This window comes from Alosa pseudoharengus, unplaced genomic scaffold, assembly GCF_046254945.1.
Source record: "Alosa pseudoharengus isolate Yale_2024_CS ecotype anadromous, Long Island Sound unplaced genomic scaffold, YU_APseudo_1.1 YU_APseudo_1.1_scf_8, whole genome shotgun sequence".
Taxonomy (NCBI): Eukaryota; Metazoa; Chordata; class Actinopteri; order Clupeiformes; family Clupeidae; genus Alosa; species Alosa pseudoharengus.
Genome location: NW_027468870.1, coordinates 8,214,401 through 8,231,896, shown reverse-complemented (window position 1 = coordinate 8,231,896; position 17,496 = coordinate 8,214,401). Strand labels below are relative to the sequence as shown.

At 39.9% G+C, this 17,496-nt stretch overlaps 1 protein-coding gene across 3 annotated transcripts; it reads right to left on the bottom strand.

The window, feature by feature from the left end:
* Nucleotides 1-1,287: 1,287 nt before the first annotated feature.
* fam53c (family with sequence similarity 53 member C) lies at nucleotides 1,288-15,840 on the bottom strand. Of its 3 annotated transcripts, none has more exons than XM_076275273.1 (5): nucleotides 15,244-15,840; nucleotides 11,520-13,715; nucleotides 11,351-11,408; nucleotides 8,491-9,335; nucleotides 1,288-3,092 (listed from the first exon to the last, which is right to left on the bottom strand). In XM_076275273.1, exons 3-5 carry the CDS (start codon nucleotides 11,355-11,357, stop codon nucleotides 2,817-2,819), a joined length of 1,128 nt encoding a protein of 375 aa, XP_076131388.1. In that variant the 5' UTR covers nucleotides 11,358-11,408; nucleotides 11,520-13,715; nucleotides 15,244-15,840; the 3' UTR covers nucleotides 1,288-2,816. The 3 variants fall into 3 exon arrangements, with proteins under 3 accessions (XP_076131388.1, XP_076131387.1, XP_076131389.1); XM_076275272.1 differs by having other exon boundaries at nucleotides 11,520-11,762; XM_076275274.1 differs by having other exon boundaries at nucleotides 11,520-11,672.
* Between the last annotated feature and the right edge of the window lie 1,656 nt (nucleotides 15,841-17,496).

Below are 17,496 nucleotides of genomic sequence, written 5' to 3'. Positions count from 1 at the left end.
CTCACGCACAGCATCTTCAAGCTCATTATTGTAAGAGGGCAGGTAGAGATTTAAGTAAACAGAGCATTCCCTTTCAGAGGAACATTTAAAAAAAAAAACTGAATTGTTAGCCTACTTCTAAGTTTATTGAATATCCCAGTTTTTAAACATGTTTCTTTTAGATTTTTTTTCTTTCATTCAGACGGCAAATCATTTTGCGTCCCCTCCCATATTCTTGACGACCCCCCCAGTTTAAGAACCACTGGCCTATAGCACACACATCCTTGTTTTGCCAGATGCATGTCTAAAAACTAAATAAAGTATATATATGTGCATAGGCCTTGTTCATATTCTCAGCTCAAATATAAATTTCTGACACATTTTATCCTGATTGTAATGAAATGCTATGTTTTGAAAGTCTGGATAGTAGAAAAACACATCCTTTCCTTTTCAGATAAAATTTAAATAGGTAGGAGGACTGATGTAGCCAGTGTTGTCAGCATAACACAGCGAATAGGGAGCAGATTGCTGAGTTTAATGGTACGTCAGAACCTGTGAGCGACGCAACCGTCCTGCCAGCACCTGGGAACCCCATTACAGCACCAGGACTGGGGACTATTACCACATGCCCAGGTTGGATGGAGGCGGTAACTATGCCGAGAGCTTCAGAAAGCAAGACGTTTGTCTGGGGCTTGTAGCCAGAGCGACACTGGAAGCTCTTCCGAGGAGGACCCCTACAGGGGTAGCCCAGGCAGAGGCAAAGTGAGTTAAGCATGTCCTGTAGGCCTCTTGTATAAAACTGAAAGTGTTTAAAGCCTACAACAGAGCGAGGAGGAAGAAACTTCCCATCAAACCATAGCTACAGCAAATGATGCTAACAGCTGAAGCTCGGCCAGATTGGTTGGGCATGTGATCTTTACCGTACACTAAAGGCACCACGTAACGTGAACTGTGGAGTTTGGTCTCCAAAGTGTCTATGTGTGAGGTCAGATTAGTTTTTAAATAAGCCTTCTATGTAAAATGACAAATTGATTAGTCAACAACTTTAAATTAGATATAATCAAAATAACAGAACGTGTCATCATTCTGAAGTTACCATCAGATTGCAGTAGTGACTAACCTATAGCAAGTTACCTGTATGCTATCTTAATACATAATTATAGCTGCTATGCACAGGTTTTAGGTTTTTAAATCTTACCATTACAAAGCCTCAGCTCATAGCAACTGTATGAAAAAGCCATCAGCAATTCAGCTCAACCTGAAAAACAGAAAAAGGTCACTCCAATGATGAGGAATAATCACTTAACAGAATTTTAGATGTTTATTTTTTGATTTTGAGAGAACCATCTCCCACGTTTTTTGTTTCAAGGCAATGACAACCACTCTCTTATTGAAGCTACCACTCTCCTGAACATGCACTTCCTTAGTTTGTTGGCTGAGTTATGGTGAGCTTCATGTATCAACCCTCTTAGATAAGACTTCAGAGAAAATTCATAAGTTTTGACACAGAGAATGCAGTTCAGTGCCCTTTTTGGGAGAGCACATTATACTTAGAGTGGGCTTACATGAAATAAACATGTAAATAAAACAAAAACTGCAGAGTGATATTCTTTTGACAGAATTGTGGACTGATGCATAACATTCTGAAAAAAAAGAAAGAAAACAACAATCTATTTACACTCAGTCAGTATAGTCTTAAACCAGTCCCATATCCATTTGACAATAGACTAAAAGTAGCTCAAAACCACTTCTGCTTAGTAGGTACTGTATGCCCACTTATCACAGAATTCAATAAATAATAAACAAATAAATAATACATCTTCCATGATCTGTTTGTTGTAAAATAATTTCCATAAACTTTATTGTACACAAACTGAGTTTGGAATTTCAAACCATCTTATAACACATAATAATAATAATAATAATAATAATAATAATAACTAGAAGAGAGTAATGACCTGGCCCAGTCTCCAAGCTAACATCTTTACACATAACTTGTTATAGACAAATGGTTGCTGTACAATACAATTACAATGTGCCCTCAGAATACAGTGGTTGCTGACACTTTTTTGTTGTTAGACTTAACACAGTGCATTCATTATTAATATCTACATATCTCTATTTTCAGAGAATTAGTTATATAGAGTAGAAATATTAAGAAAACAGTTTAAAAGAAACAGTAAAAGGACAACAGCTACACAATTCATTTCCTAGTAGCATTTTAAGAGCAAGACAGAGAGAGCCAGAGAGACAGAAAGAGAGACTGGAATTTTAAGGCTTATGCTGGATCACTCATTTCACCAGAAAATAGAAAGGATTGCAGAGGAAACTGCAATGCCACACTGCCCTTTTGAATTTAACTGAACAAACACCGAAATTCATCACCATCATCCAAGAAATTCTACTGTACTACTGGAAAAACTTGAAGAAAGATTAAAAAGAAAGAAAGCAAGACGTCAAAGACTTGTTTTCCACATACTCTATCCAAGTCAGCTTCAGGGTGAATTAAGAAGACATCCAAAAACATTAAGGGAATATCGGGTGTGTCCAGGATTATGAATATTCACGACCCAAAGAATGTCTCAGCAATAGGTTTTGGAATGTACTATGATGGAGAGTCAGCATCCATGGCTACCTGTATTACCTGGGTTAATTGACAGTAGTCAAGAGATCATTGTCATTGAGTGTTGGTGTTCCTGAGAGCCCTGCCCCTGTAAAGTAACAGGGATTTGAAGAAGTGTTGAATGCTGGCAATGAAGAGTGGGGCGTTGGAGATGTCTTAATTTCATATATATATATATATATATATATATATATATATATATATATATATACATTTAATTCTCCTCAATTAAGGAGATGTCGAGTTCTGTGCAATCCCTTTCAAAAACACTTTGTGGTCCTCCTTCATGATCAGGGTCACCATCGTCACCCTCTTCCTCCTCTTCTTCATCACTTTCACTAAGTGGCCCAATACTTGTCCTTCCAAGGCCCTCAGCTGGAGAATACAGGCCTCTGAAGTCTCCCAAGAAAGGCTCCAGACCCATGCAAACATCCCCGCCACATGCCAGTCGCCCACGTTCCAAACAGCTGAGGGGATCAGAACTCCGAGTCTGGTGGAAAGTAAAAATAAAATGTAAAAGAATTTAATAGCTGTTTTACAATTCAGTACTTATATACATTTAAGAGTCCCTTTTTCTGTTATATCTGAGGTAGATTTATACCATTCTACAGAGAACATAATAGCAATTGCTATTAGATTGATAAACCGTACGCTAGGGTAGAGGTAGACCCGCGGGTCCCGACGTAAAAGAGTGCGGCGCGGGACAACTTTTGAAAGCTTTTTGCGGGAGCGGGCGGGATGAGAGAGGTGCGTTCGCGGGTGCGGGACAAACCGATGATTCACTGCACTCCCGCAAATTAAATATGTGCCTAAAATTAAATATGGAAATGATTAAAGTAGTGCTCATAACTATAGTTCAGCTGGATGTTCTGTTAGGCAGCATTAAAAAACAGGGTTTAAGCATAACTGATGGATAGCAGGCCTATAGCCTATTGTCGTTTACGTGGGTTCAATTTGTTCCTGCTTGTCAAAACTCGAAATCAAAAGCATGACAGAGGAAGAGGGCACCAGACTAGGCCTACTTCAGTTGTTAGCCTACATTCAGAACCAAGAAACTTAAAATCAGACATCTGGAGTCTTTCTCAGGTGTGTGTGCTCCTTTCGTGAGACAGAAAGAAAAACTGAATAGGCCATCCCTCCTGCATGCAGGCTTTAGCAGGCGGGAGTGGGACATCATGTTACAGATGCGGGCAGGAGCGGGACTAAAAATGACACATTAATGCAGGAGCGGGACAGAATATTGCGAGAGCGGGCGGGCGCAGGACTGAAAAATCAAGTCCCGCGCATGACCTCTACGCTAGCACTGGCGCCTAAATGCAGGGGCTTACCTGGGCTTCAGCCCAGGGGCCTCGACCAATGAGGGGCCTCCTAATAATAATAATGATAATCAATAATAATAAACGGCCGTGTCCGTATTCTCGGCGTCAGTCATTAGCCTACTCTGGAGCTAGCCTAATTGAGCACATCGCACTGCTCTACAATGACATCGATGCAGAGGCCCCCTTTGTCTTCTCTTCTAAAGTGTAACAAAATGTAACAAAACTTAATAAATCCCAACGGGTGTAGTAGAGGAGTTAGGCTGAAACTGACTGACAAACTTACAAACTATGGCAGGGTATATGCAGGAATCATAGAGTTGAATTTACTACTTTTTACTACCTTTTTTACTACCTCCACAATATTTTTTACTACCAACACGACATCAAGCAGCAGCCCTTTTTTTTTGTGTGTGTGTGTGTGGGGGGGGGGGTATGCAAAGCACCACTTAGCCTACTACTTGCTATAAGGTATAAATCAATATTAGGTACCCTAACAATTTCTAATTGTGATCATTAAGTATTGTCATTGTCAACAACAATGCTTTTTTGTAGTGTCGAGTTGAGTTTCAGTTGTCCTTAGCCCTAATAAGGTGAATAATAAAAAACAAATGACACTTAAAAACCAAACATGGTCAAAAATGAAGAACAAACCACCGACTACCCCCCCCCCCCAAAAAAAAAAAAACCCTCCAGTCTAAGGATAGTACCAGAAATCTATTTATATGGATATATAAATCCATTATTATTGGTATGGTATTGTTGTTGCACATTTGACACTAAAGCAGTCCGTGAAAACATGCACATCAGTGGACTGCTTTACTAATGCAAAATTGAAAACTATGATTTCATTGCATTACTCAGTATGGTTGCACGATGCTTGCATGATAAATACTTCCCAAAACAACAGTAATTATAAGGATGACATTTAGGAGTGTAAATTAAGTTTACACAATTCGATACAATATCGATTCTTTAAGCCAACAATTTGATTCTTTTCAATACTTCAAAATGTGTAGCAATACGATTCGATGCGTTGCTGGGGTCTGTTGTCGATAGGAAATGATAGATTTTGGTTAATTTTCATGGATTCAAATGCCAATACTATAGGCTAAATTATAGGCCAAATAATGAACAATGACTGTGGAATCAGTTAGGTTACAAAGTTTGTTCTCTTCCCCCCCCTTACACCACCTGTCACTAGCTAGATGCTTTCAAATTTAACATGGTTTAAACTCGTATGTTGCAGTATACGTTTTCTGTCACTGCAATAAAACTAGCCTATTTGGAATATTTTGTAGGCCTGCTGTTCCTTTTATGAGAACAATTTAACTGACTGATCAAGTTTTCATAGGCTATTGAATGTTTTAAATGTGAATGCCATAAACTTAATTCACCATTAACTAGATTATTAGTTCTTCACGTAGTTGTTATCTAAATGCAGTGTTTTGTAGGCTATTCAAAGCATTTCACTCAGTTGTGGTGTAGGCCTATGTCTTGAGTGATCGATGTCCCTTTAAATGTCTGGGACTTTAAGTTACGTTTCAACTGCATGCTGTTTTTGTTGATCGACAATAAATGACACACGCACTTGCGTGGTTAAAAGTGAATTGTTTTCACTCGTTTTCTTGCAATTCCCACGTAACATTAGATATTACAGTAGGTCTAGATTACATTTAAAAAAAAATTGTCGATTACTATCTCAGTGACTAGTTTGAACTTTGTTACTGATGGGCTAGGTGGAATAATTTCATTATTGCACGGTTCTGGATGATGACAGTCAGATGGCAGCACCACTGACAGCTGAACGAAAGCTTACACACTAGTCAAGTCCACAGTTGTTAAAACTTCCAGCTGAAGTAGCCTAGTGCGAACTGAGAGTGTAGCCTATATTTTCTTAGCTGCTATCAGAGTGATAGGCTAGCCTACATCTACCGCTCATTTGCTACAAATATTATCAGATGATAATATCTGGTAGCCTGCGGTAGGGCCTAGATGACGTGAAAAAAACGAGTCTCGCCAAAAAGCATCCCTGCATCCCCCGCCCGAAAAAACTTTTCGGATCTGTACGATTCATATAAGTCGCCCAAAGGAACGTGAAGGAGGCACCGAAAAGCGCGTTGTTTGCATCCCTGTAATATCAACGGAGGCGAAAATGTTGTTGGCGTCGCTGATAGGCTGTCAACCACAGAACTCTACACAGTTTACTTTTACGTCATTGCTATCAACTCCGACTGACTCAGGTCCTGTTAGCACGTATATATTTTTTAATTAGGTAAGATGAAGTTAAAACATGACACAAATATTAAGCAAAAAATTTTAACTCATTATATATTGAGGTGGTGATGAAAAATTTACTACCAAGTCAAATTGCATTTATTACCTTTTAATACCTTTCAAGGGCCTTAATTTTGGTAGATTCCATTTACTACCTTTTACTACCGCGCGGACACCCTGTATGGAGATAACGTGGGTTGGATTGAAGCAACGATAAACAAATGATGTGGATTCCTGTAACTGTCCATGAAAACAGAAGGCATAGCAGGTAAATATCGTAGCAAATAGCCTGGCAATGAAACGGTTTTAAAAACATGTAGGCCTATTTCACTTGTCTCACTAGCCTCGTGAGACCATCCTGATCTCGCGAGCTTCAGGGTTTCACTCGCAGATCAGTCTGGATACTTTCCGTTAAAGAAAATTTGGAGCAGTTCACCAAACGAACGTCCAATCAGCGTTGGCTTTGAGGCGGGTTGAGGTGTGACGCAACGAATAACATGACGGCATCCACAGAGATGAGCATAGCTATCGCGCAAGTTTTATTCAAATTAGAAAGTATTCCTGGGTAAACTGTGAAGCTATGAGTCTCAGCCATGCAGCTGGGAGGAATGAACGACACAGACATCCTCCACGGCTGATTCCAGTTCATAATGGAGGAATATACTATCTTCAGAAGTGTAGGGCCTACCGTGAAAACTTGATGGGAATTGTCGTTGATTAGGTTCATAAATGGTAAGTTAAAACATCTTAACGTTTGTCACGTTACCTAACTTAATTGTATGTTAAACGGCATTAGAAGAATACTTTGTTCATCTAATTGGTTGATTTGGCCCGTCGATAACCAACAAAGGTGGTGATAGACAGATGGTTTATCCAATCAGCTAACCAGTATGTCCGCCCCTTCCCAAAAGTTCTTCAATGAAAAGTTCCCAGATGGATATGCGGAGCAAATCCATCTGGCGGAGTCAGGTTATTGTCTCACTGGAGTTAACGCAGAACATGGGCTGTTGCGCAAAGAAATTATTTAGTGATCTGCATCTCCGTTCACCAAAAGCCAAGTCTGTGCTAACCCATTTGCACAAATAATATCCTATGTTATGTTTTCTGATTGTTAACGTGTAGTGATAATGCATAAGGTAGCCAATATAATCACGTCACATCTGGAGGCTAAAAGTATTTCTGTCCCTCCCTATCTGCGTTAGAATGGTGTGTTAAGTAGACAGAATTTCCAAAAACCTCCTGGGGAACCCCCCGACACGACAAACATGCACTTTTGAAAAGCTTGAAACGTCCATATGTGTAACCCATCTTTTAACTTAGCCTATAGGCTAGTGTTGTAAAAGTTCAACGCTGTTGTTTTCGTGCAGTAGGCTAGCCTTTTTGATAAGCGATGTCATGGGTAGGCTGACGTGATTAAGGAGGGCTTTCTGTTCCTGTTCATGTAAAGTTTTTACATAGGCTCAATAATGATAGCCTAACATGCAGTGTAGCCTTTATCAACCAAAAGCGCACGTTATGTAAATAGGCGGGTCAGATCGAAGGTCGGGTATCATAATTAATATTTGTGGTTTGGGGGGGGGCTTAAAAACATATAGCCCAGTGGCCTCAGGTGGTATTAAAGCGCCCCTGTACGCTAGGGCATAATGAAGTAATTATTGGATCTGTTTGTTTAGTTTACGTGCAGAATTAAACAGCCTATCAGTCAATCAGAAACAAATAAGTGTGTGGTTTTCAGTTACAGATGTGAATCTATCTATATATATATGCTTTAGAGATAGATTCACATCTCTAACTGAAAACCACACACTTATTTTTTTCTGATTGACTGATAGGCTGTTTATATATATATATATATATATAAAGCATTAGGGAATTTACCAACATCAATGACAAATATATAACATTATGATGTGAAATAGAAAATTATGACATGTTATAGATAAATACTTTCTGTTAGGGTTACTGTTTTTTGTATTACTTTCTTGTATAGTTGTTAAAGACTGCATTCGGTACATTCAGTACACTTCTTTTTTTACCCTACATCCTGTACCTAAACAGTTCGGTATAAATATGTGTACCTTTTCACCCCAAGCTAAGACGGTACAGTTAGTCAAAAACCCACTAAAAGGGTCATGATGCGACCCAATCAACAATGTTACATAGTGTAATATCAAGCGTTCCTGTCGTGTATTGGCAATGTCAGAAACGTCATTCTCCCCAAGTCAGCGTAGAATCAGAATGAGTTTGAAGCAAATGACCTGTAATAACAATTTAGCCTGAATTTCCACAAATTACCTGAGTCATCTTAGCAAAGTCCAGCACCGGCCTTGCACAAGGTCTGTCGGGATCTCTCCTGCGCTTCAGACCAGGTTTGAGCAGAAGCAAGTCGCAGGGCTGGGAGTGACAGCGTGGCAGCTGAGGTGGAATGGCCCTGCGCAGAGAAGCTGGGGTGCTGCATGCAGATGAAGGTGAGGCAGGCACAGCCGCTGGAGGGGCAGTGGGTTGGAGAGGAACTGGAGGTGGAGGAAGGATTGTGGCGGCAGTCTCTCGTATGAGAACAGGGGAGAGGGAAAAGCGCCTCTGCGGAGGAGGGGGTGGATGGAGCGGAGATGGAGAGGAGGAACAGGAGGACGGCGAGGGAAAGAAGCAACAACAGGCACTGCCTCCTGCAGAATCACTGGGCTCAAAGGGAAAATTCCATGGCAGCGGAGAGTCAGGGGAAAGTGCGAGGCTAAAAAACGTAGGGCTGGAAGAGGAGTGTAGAGACGAGTTCAGAGAAGAGCTGGGGGCACGAAGTGGACACGGTCCCCCCGCTCCCCCTCCACTGTGGCATCGACGGTTCACAGGTGTCCAGACCTTTGAGGCACTGGGCCGCCAGGTGTATCGGCAGCGTGACAGGTCCTCTGGCACAGACAGCGAGCGACAGTGGCGTTTGGGGGGCGGCGGGGGGGGAGGGGGTGCACCGGGAAAAGACAGGTCCGTCACTGAAGTGCTTGGGACCAGGGGTCGGTGCAGATCTTCCCCCTCAGGGTGGTGTTCGGTGGAAGGACCCTGAGGCACAGGGCCCGGGGGAAAGCTTGAACTCAGCACACTCTGCAGGCTGGGCTTGGAAGGAGGGCAGAGCTGCCAGTAACTACTCTCTGGAGAAGGCAGGACAAAAAAAGAAAATACATTACAAAATTCTCTCCTGAAAAAGATAAATGCTAGAAGCTAAAATTTTATAACAAGACAATAGAAAATAATCTTCCACAGATATCTACCTATGGATGTAGTAGCACAACAAAAGTCACAAGAGAAAAATATAAAGCAGCAAGAGGAGCCCAAGCAGCATGTACAAGTCACAACAAATGGCACAATTCGGCCACTTCAATAGGTGCAATGACACAATCTGACTTTGGATAAAATGTTGCCAAATGTAGCAAAGTGGAACTCAAAAACAAATTTCAGATTTGTAGATTGAGAGGGTTCAACATGTCTGTTACTGCATACAGCTTATTCCATCAACTCATACATAGCCTCTGCATTCCTCCAGAAGTTAGCATATCTAATTCCATGATGATTAGCGATTTTGTACAATATATAAGAAAATATGAGTGTGAAATGTGATTTGGCTGTTCATTCAGAGGTCATTCTTGATTAGTAAAATAGCATATGCCTTTCATAGTGCACCTGGAGTCAGACGGAAGTATTTACACTTGTACATTGTGTAGACACAATGTACAGCATCTATAGTTCTTCTAATGACTGTCTGTACCTATGAATCTTGACCACCTGAATTTCCCTTTCTGAGATAATAAAGCTGACCTTGTGCCTGAATAAACTTGACCTTGATTACCCTTGCCTTAGACCTGACTCATACCAGGGACCAATGTTCCAAGTTGGGTGCGTAGTTATAGTTACAGCTCTTTTCAGAAATGCAAACAGATAAGGGTGAGAACTATGTGTGGAGGACGTGAGAACGTTGTGTGGACAAAGCGGGGACTTGCTCTTCGGGGAGAATTTTTTTTGAAAGACAGTCACTTTACATGCTTATTTCTAATTATTACAAGTATATTAGCAGTGTCTTTTTGCCCTTAAAAATATATTGTCAATTTCGTTTAATATCATGTCTCTGGTCTTCTCAGCTGCTTCTACAGCAATCTGTCCTTTAGAACCTTTTACTGTCTATACTAAGAACAAGAAATTAGGGTTTTCCCGCTGGTGTTCTACTCCATTTCTGATTTGCTAGTACTCAATGTTTTTTGCTAGATGGTTTGTTGGGAGTGCGTTGGTTAAGGTTAGAATGTTAGGGTCAGAGCTTATCAGGGGCAGAGTAGGGTAAGCCTGGCCCCGCCCACCTGTATCTCACTTTTTATCTCACTGAAATAAGTCTCCTCTCAATGCGCTTACATTTCCCTCAGTCACCAGGATGGCGGGTTACATTTGTTCGTTTTTAAAGCAAAAGAGGCAGTGGTAAACTGTAGTATCAATTCCTGCAAACATAAAAGAAATTGCATTTGTTAGGCATAAGGTTAGGCGAGGTAGGAAATAACATTAGGAATCCCTTAATGTAATTGATCAACCTGGACCAATGATTTCGAAGTTAACACAAGGACTACACCCATTACGATGATAGTGTTGGGTGTATTTCCCAATGGAGAGTACCCATACTCTCTTCACAAAGTGAAACGTGGTGAGTGAGTGTAGTGATATCAGGCTAAAGTTGGGTTGGGTTTCTGATGAATGTGGGCAGTCCAGAAAGTAAACATCTGCTTTGCTCCGAACCCTACACCCCTCAAATAATTTCTCCACGGATCTGCATGAATCTCACAAGTGACCTGTTTTTAAATCTAAAAGGTGAGGAGTTTACATCCCTTTTACAAAATCCATCGGAATAACCATCTTGACAAAACAGTGAGGCTACCTCGACCCTCAAATGGCAATTCCACACATTAACACTAGTACATAAACACCTAAATATGCATAAAACACTTACAGTCTGAGGGGTCTAACAGAGTATACTGACAATGTGTAACGTTACATGGAGCAATTTCATTAACATTTCCAACTAACATAGTGCTGTTATTCTGGTTCTGACGTTCTGGCATCTAACATCACTTGTGAAATTGAGTTGAGGAGCTATGGAAACCAGTGTTTAATTATTTTTTAAACTAACCAGGCATCAAGCCATCTGTAGGCCAGCAAGGTTCCTCGGCACGGGCTTCTGGACGGGACTGTAAAAAGAGACATAATTAGGGCACCACTTTAGAAACCGGTAGAACAAAAAACAAAACCAACATAGCCATAGGAAGATGCTCATTCACCAAAAGAAAGACCATCCTTACCAGATTGCAAATCCTTTGGCTGGTGTTGAGGTCCAGACTGTTTTTGCAATGCTTTGGTTGCGCACAGGATCATGACATGGCGAGGAGCAAGATGGAAGATAATGGGGAAGAGTTTTTTGAGAGTGGTAGTTGTCCCTTGACACCGTTGTCTGTCTGTAAAGGATCAATAATTGTAATTCCAATTCTCTCACACCTGGAGGGAAGAGTCACAGTCTTACAATCTCATGATGACAGTTCCCTCACCTGAAAAAAGACAAAAGAAAAAAAAAGCTGAGACTATGTGTTATAAAGTAAATATTTTCCCAAAATGATTGACACCAACATACTAGCACTGATTAAAGTAAGACTGAGTTTAAGGAAGTGCTATGCTTGAGGCCAGTAAGCTACAACCAACTTTCCAGAACAGATAAATTATTGTTTAACTTTTTAAAATTGGTTACAATCCATCCCTATGATATTTGGCGAGAGTGGTGTACAAATTTAAACCATTTAAAGCATCATTTTATGATATAATGATATAATTTTAACAACCACCACTATATCAACCATAGCAAACCTTTATGTAAATTACTAGACCACAATAAATCTCAACATGACCAAGGTGACTTATAAGTGGTTTTCAGTCCAGTTACCATTGCATTTTTGTCATAGTTTATTTGCATGTCATCATACAAGCATTATTGGCATAAATCAGTTTAGTATATGAGTAGAACAAGAAATTTAGTCAGCGATAGCACAGCAAGTTGCATTTGTTTATATTTAAATGTATTAGAAGACGCTTTTGTCCAAACAACATAGGCCTATATTTTAACCAAGGACCAAAACACACCAGAGAGGTAGCTCAACCCTCCCTTCCTAGAGAAACTCTACACAGGGTTTTGTTTTTGTTCTGAGGACAAGCTGCCCCCTACTTTGTTTCCAGTCCTCTGAAGGTAATACCTTTAGGGAACCTTCCCAGAACATTCCCTAAAGGTTCTCTAAAGGTTATGTGTTTGCTGGGATTCACAGGTGACCAGAAATCAAAGAACATATTCACTGATTTCTGGCATGTGGGGCAACTAGTACAGGCCTAAGAAGATACCCAAGAGCTACCGAAGTGTAGACACTGTACAAGACCCCAGTTGCTAGGATGTTACCAAACAACTGACCAGACACAGAATCTAATTCTATAAATAGGTTGAGACAATGTAGGCAGCTAATGCTACTCATACAGCAGAAGACTTTGACAAGATTTTGGGAAAGATTCTTGACAGATTGGAGTCTTAACTAATGCCCCCCAATCAAGCTATACTCAAAAGACTACAATCTTTCAAGAATCTTTCACAAAACATGTCAAAGTCTTCTGGTGTAAGGATGGCTTTAGGATGGCTTAACTTGCAAAGATTGTGTATTTTATAGATGGAACGGAACACTTGCTTGATTGATGTACCAATGGTTGGTTGTGTCTCTACGGACAGGGGAAATAACGTTAACATCGACAATAGAAATAACTAGAAAATGTAATTTTGAGAAAAATATAAACATACTGTATATTAACATAAAATGTAAAACAAACTTTTATTTGGAAACAGTTGGCAGGAGTCATAGTTGATAACAACTGACAGTTGAAATGGCTGAACAGTTAAATAGTTGAGTAGTTTAAATAGTTAAATTATTTAATGGTGAATTATTGTAGTGAGGACATTTATTTGGAAACAGTTGTGGGCAGAGGAAATAGTTGAACAGAATATGTAGTCTTAAGAGAGCCAGATTGTATGCTTAAAGCCTGAGACAGAGTATATAGTTTAAAAGTTGAATGTAGATAGTGTAATGGATGTTGATAGACAGAAAGTTTAATGGATGTTGATGAATAGTTTAATGGGTGAATGAGTGAATGGTTTGAAGAGGATGAATGGATAGAAAGTTGGATGGAATGTGCCTTATATCCTTGTAGAATGAAGATACATGGAGAGAGTTGGCCTAATTGAGCAGAAAGCAGTTGATACAGGTGCAATCAGTTTAACTGGCTTTTTGATGGGGCCTAGTTGAGCAGCTGGAAGTTGATACAGGTGCAAATCAAGTTAATTAGCCCATTGTGATGTCATAGTGCCCATGCAAAGTCTATGGGGGAAAATAAGCTTGTTTTTTATTAATATGTCAAAAAGTATAAAGTTTACAAAAGTGAAAAATACATACCTCAAGTGTCCTTTTCAAGACCTACGTTACAAAGTTTAAACGAAGTTTCTACTTAAATGGTTGAAGCTGAATTAGACGCAGAAATTTGGTGGGAAGAATAATAATAAGAAGAAGACTTCGGATAACAGAACAGTGCATTTTCATGCACTGTAATTATAGCCTCATCTACTGTGAAGCACGATGTTAGCTGTCAATAACATGGTCACTTTAGACTAGCCTACACTGTTTATGTAGGCCCTGGCTAATTGACGTCAACTAACTACCTAGTTAGCTAGCTATAATGATGCATTGCTAATGGGATGAATTAGCTTATCTGCTTAGAATTATCCTGTACAGGCTGCATCATAGTGGAACGTCCGGCTGACTGCAACTTAATTTCATCGAATTACGTTAGCCGACCTGACACATATTACACTACTGCCAATACAGCCTCTTCACTTAATATACTTTAATGATACCGGTCTGCAATAATTAGATGTATTCCATGCAACAACTTACCTAATACATACCAAAATGTTTCGCATGTCTCCATAACTCGTTAATGCTAGCTACGTTAGCTGATATCTATCGCTTCAGAAGACAACGTTGCACCTTTGCATTGCAGCTGTCAATGCTCTCGAAGATAGCATTCTGCAATGTACTTCGTGCTTGTGCAGGAGACATAATAGAACAGCTCTCACAAATGTTTGCATACAGCGGAGCTTGTTACTATAGACGGCTAATATAAGTCATTGATAGCTAGATGCTAACCTTAGCTTACGTTAGATATTTTACGACGCGTACAGTGCAAACAACCTCTTAGCACTTAGTCAACCATGCGCGTATTCACGTATAATTTTTCTCTGTTTAATTACTGTACAAAACCACATGTGGCCTCAATGCTGAGCTGCTTGTCTCATCGTGACAGCTGCACACACTGAGATTGAACCAGGTCCTGTAGACAGACGTTGCTGGGTAACATGGCTGGCTAACGTTACCTCGCTAGCTAGCGATATCTAGACTAATGTTTGGTTAATTAGCAAAATAACGTTACTGTACATGCACGGGCGGTTACTTTAACTATGGTTATAGTTGGGGTCATGTTGAATAAATGTCGTTACCACGGTTTCGACGATAATATTTCTTTGACGTAGGTTTTGTTCATATTAACAACGTTAACCTTACACTAACCATAACTATGTGGCCACCCTAGCTGGAAAAAAAAAATCGCAAGCAAGCATGCTAGCTTACTTAATGGTACAGCTTGCTAACAAGACATGGCAACAACGCCAACTTCCACCCTGTCTTGTGGAACCACTGTAATGTTCAACTGTTTGTAGAGGAGAATCGTTACAAGATTATACAATTATGGTTTATCTTGATGGTTGGCTACTGATTTCTAGAATGCTAGCTAACAGCCGAACCGTCCTGACAATAGCACGACAAGGTAGCTTGCTAGCTTAAACACCTTACAATAATGTGAAAATCCCATGACTTCATTCCTGAAATAGGAATATTATGTCATATGTAATCGACAAATGTAGTCATGCATGTACATATATTTACTTACCTTGCTAACTGAGAAACACCGGGATGCAGAGGCCTTGAACCATCTTGCATAGTGTAACGTTAACGTTACTGCTTGCTAGGGATAAACCAATTTCTAGATATGGAGGATGAAGAGCTATCCGTTAGCTAACAAGCTAACCTTGTAGTGTAGTCGATTGTATTTATCGCACTGACCTCCAATAGCATAGCTAACTCATGAAATTGATGATCCATTCATCGAAATATGTCAGAATAAGTAGCCATATCAATTCCACAATCGGCAGGACTTTTCACTGTTTAATATTGGCTTCGTTAAGAATATTCAAACACGCTCTTGATGAAATTACACCGTCCCTCAATTATAAATGAAAACAACTAGCTATCATTGCTAGTTAGCTAACTTACGCCCGTAACGTTAAGTGATAGAAATTCATAAATAACATTCACAGTTCCTGAAAGCACAAAGGTTCCATGCTACGGCAGAATTGTAGGACGGACAGACAGACGTCCACGTTGATCATAAAAGAAACGAAAGACTACAGATGTAAATTAAGATTTCAAAACGCATCTCTATCTATTAATGTCTTGGGATGTTGATGATGGTGTCATGTCAGACAAACATCGGACGAAACCAATTCAGGGGAGTGGGGTTTTCTGTGGCCTACAATAACAATATGTGATTACCGTGCTCTACAAAGTGTAGCTCATGCGTGAACCAGCTCCATAGTACGTTCGACTAGTCAGAGTGAACTCGTAAACCACCACTGCCTTGTTTTTCAGAGCCCTACAAGCAGAATGTAATTTGTTGAGATCGTCCTACATTATGTTAGATGTTTCTCAGAACCCTGCGACGTCTACCTTTTCAACAGCCGAGAAGGCAATCCTAGAAGGCTTTGCCATTTTGAAACTCATCCTTTATCCGCTAAAATCATTTGCAGCCTCATCGTTATAATCATCATCATCATCATCATCAATAGACTTACTAGCAGCATTGTTAGGCCAAGACAAAGCCAGGTCAGGCAGCCAGTTAGGAGCTTAGTATCTGCATCACTATTAAAAAATATAATAGGGCTACACATTATGTATTATTTTTTAGTAATGGTTAAGATTAAAAATTATTTTTGTCATTTTGGATAGTAGCGTCTGCTACTAGGTATACGGCACAGCTTTTCCTAGTGCAAGACCATTTGCAAGCATTTTTTTTTTTTAAAGATATGCAACGTTGGTGCATTGCAAATGTCCATGTATAGTTGACACGCATGCATTTGAGTGTACGATGACTGGTGGTAGTGGCATATTGCTTAAACTTAAGTGCTTAAGGCTGGATTAAGTGGTCCCCACTGGGCCAGTGGTGCTAATTCCCTGACTGCCAGGGAGCCTCAAAGCCAGATGTGTGAGTCACATACATGGAAATGTTGGCAGGTAGCCTATATGAGTCAGGTGGTACACAAATTATGCATTTGTTTACAGGCTGTCTGTCTGAAAGTGGTATGGGATGAAGAGGTAGTTAGCTGCAGTGAGTTGAATAAATGTTAAAACACCATGTCATAATGCCTTACTAGCTGGCAAACTATTAGTTCAGAACTAATACTGTTTTTTCTGCAATTCTCTCAGTCTGTCATGTCATGTCTGATCTGTACTGTTAGTGAAGTAGCTTTTTTCTGCGTTTGTACATCTCTTTGTAACTTGTTTTTTTGAAAAGTGCTATATAAATAAAGATTATTATCAGATGTCAGGCAGGTATGTAAGGCATTTCTTGGTATGAAGCCACCCAGATAGCAAGCACAGTTGGGTGATGCAAGTATAAGAATTTACAAAACAAAATATGATAAATTGACTTGGAAACCAGAGTTTCAAGCATTACGTAATCAATCACCCACTCTGTCTAAAAGCACTTTTTTGATCGGTAAAGGTAGGCCTACAGTATGAATCCCCGCTCCTACACTGCACCACATCATTCTTCAGGAAGTGGAAACAACGTCGCTGTAACGAGTCACAGCCTAATGCCACAAGTTGCATGAACTTGCAAGCATGCATGCATTTAGCAATTTTATGTGTTGGACAACCAATAAGATACCTAGAAGACAGTTTCCCAAACACTATCAAACTATTTTTTGGTTTAGTGCAAAGACAAACTCTACATTAGTAACTGAATACTGGAAAAGTTTTAAATTTGACCTACATTTTAAACATTTCCACTTCCTGCTGTGAACAGAAACTATTTAGCAATTCTCAAGAAGGTCATCATTTGCTACTGAGGGAATTGGTGTAACCA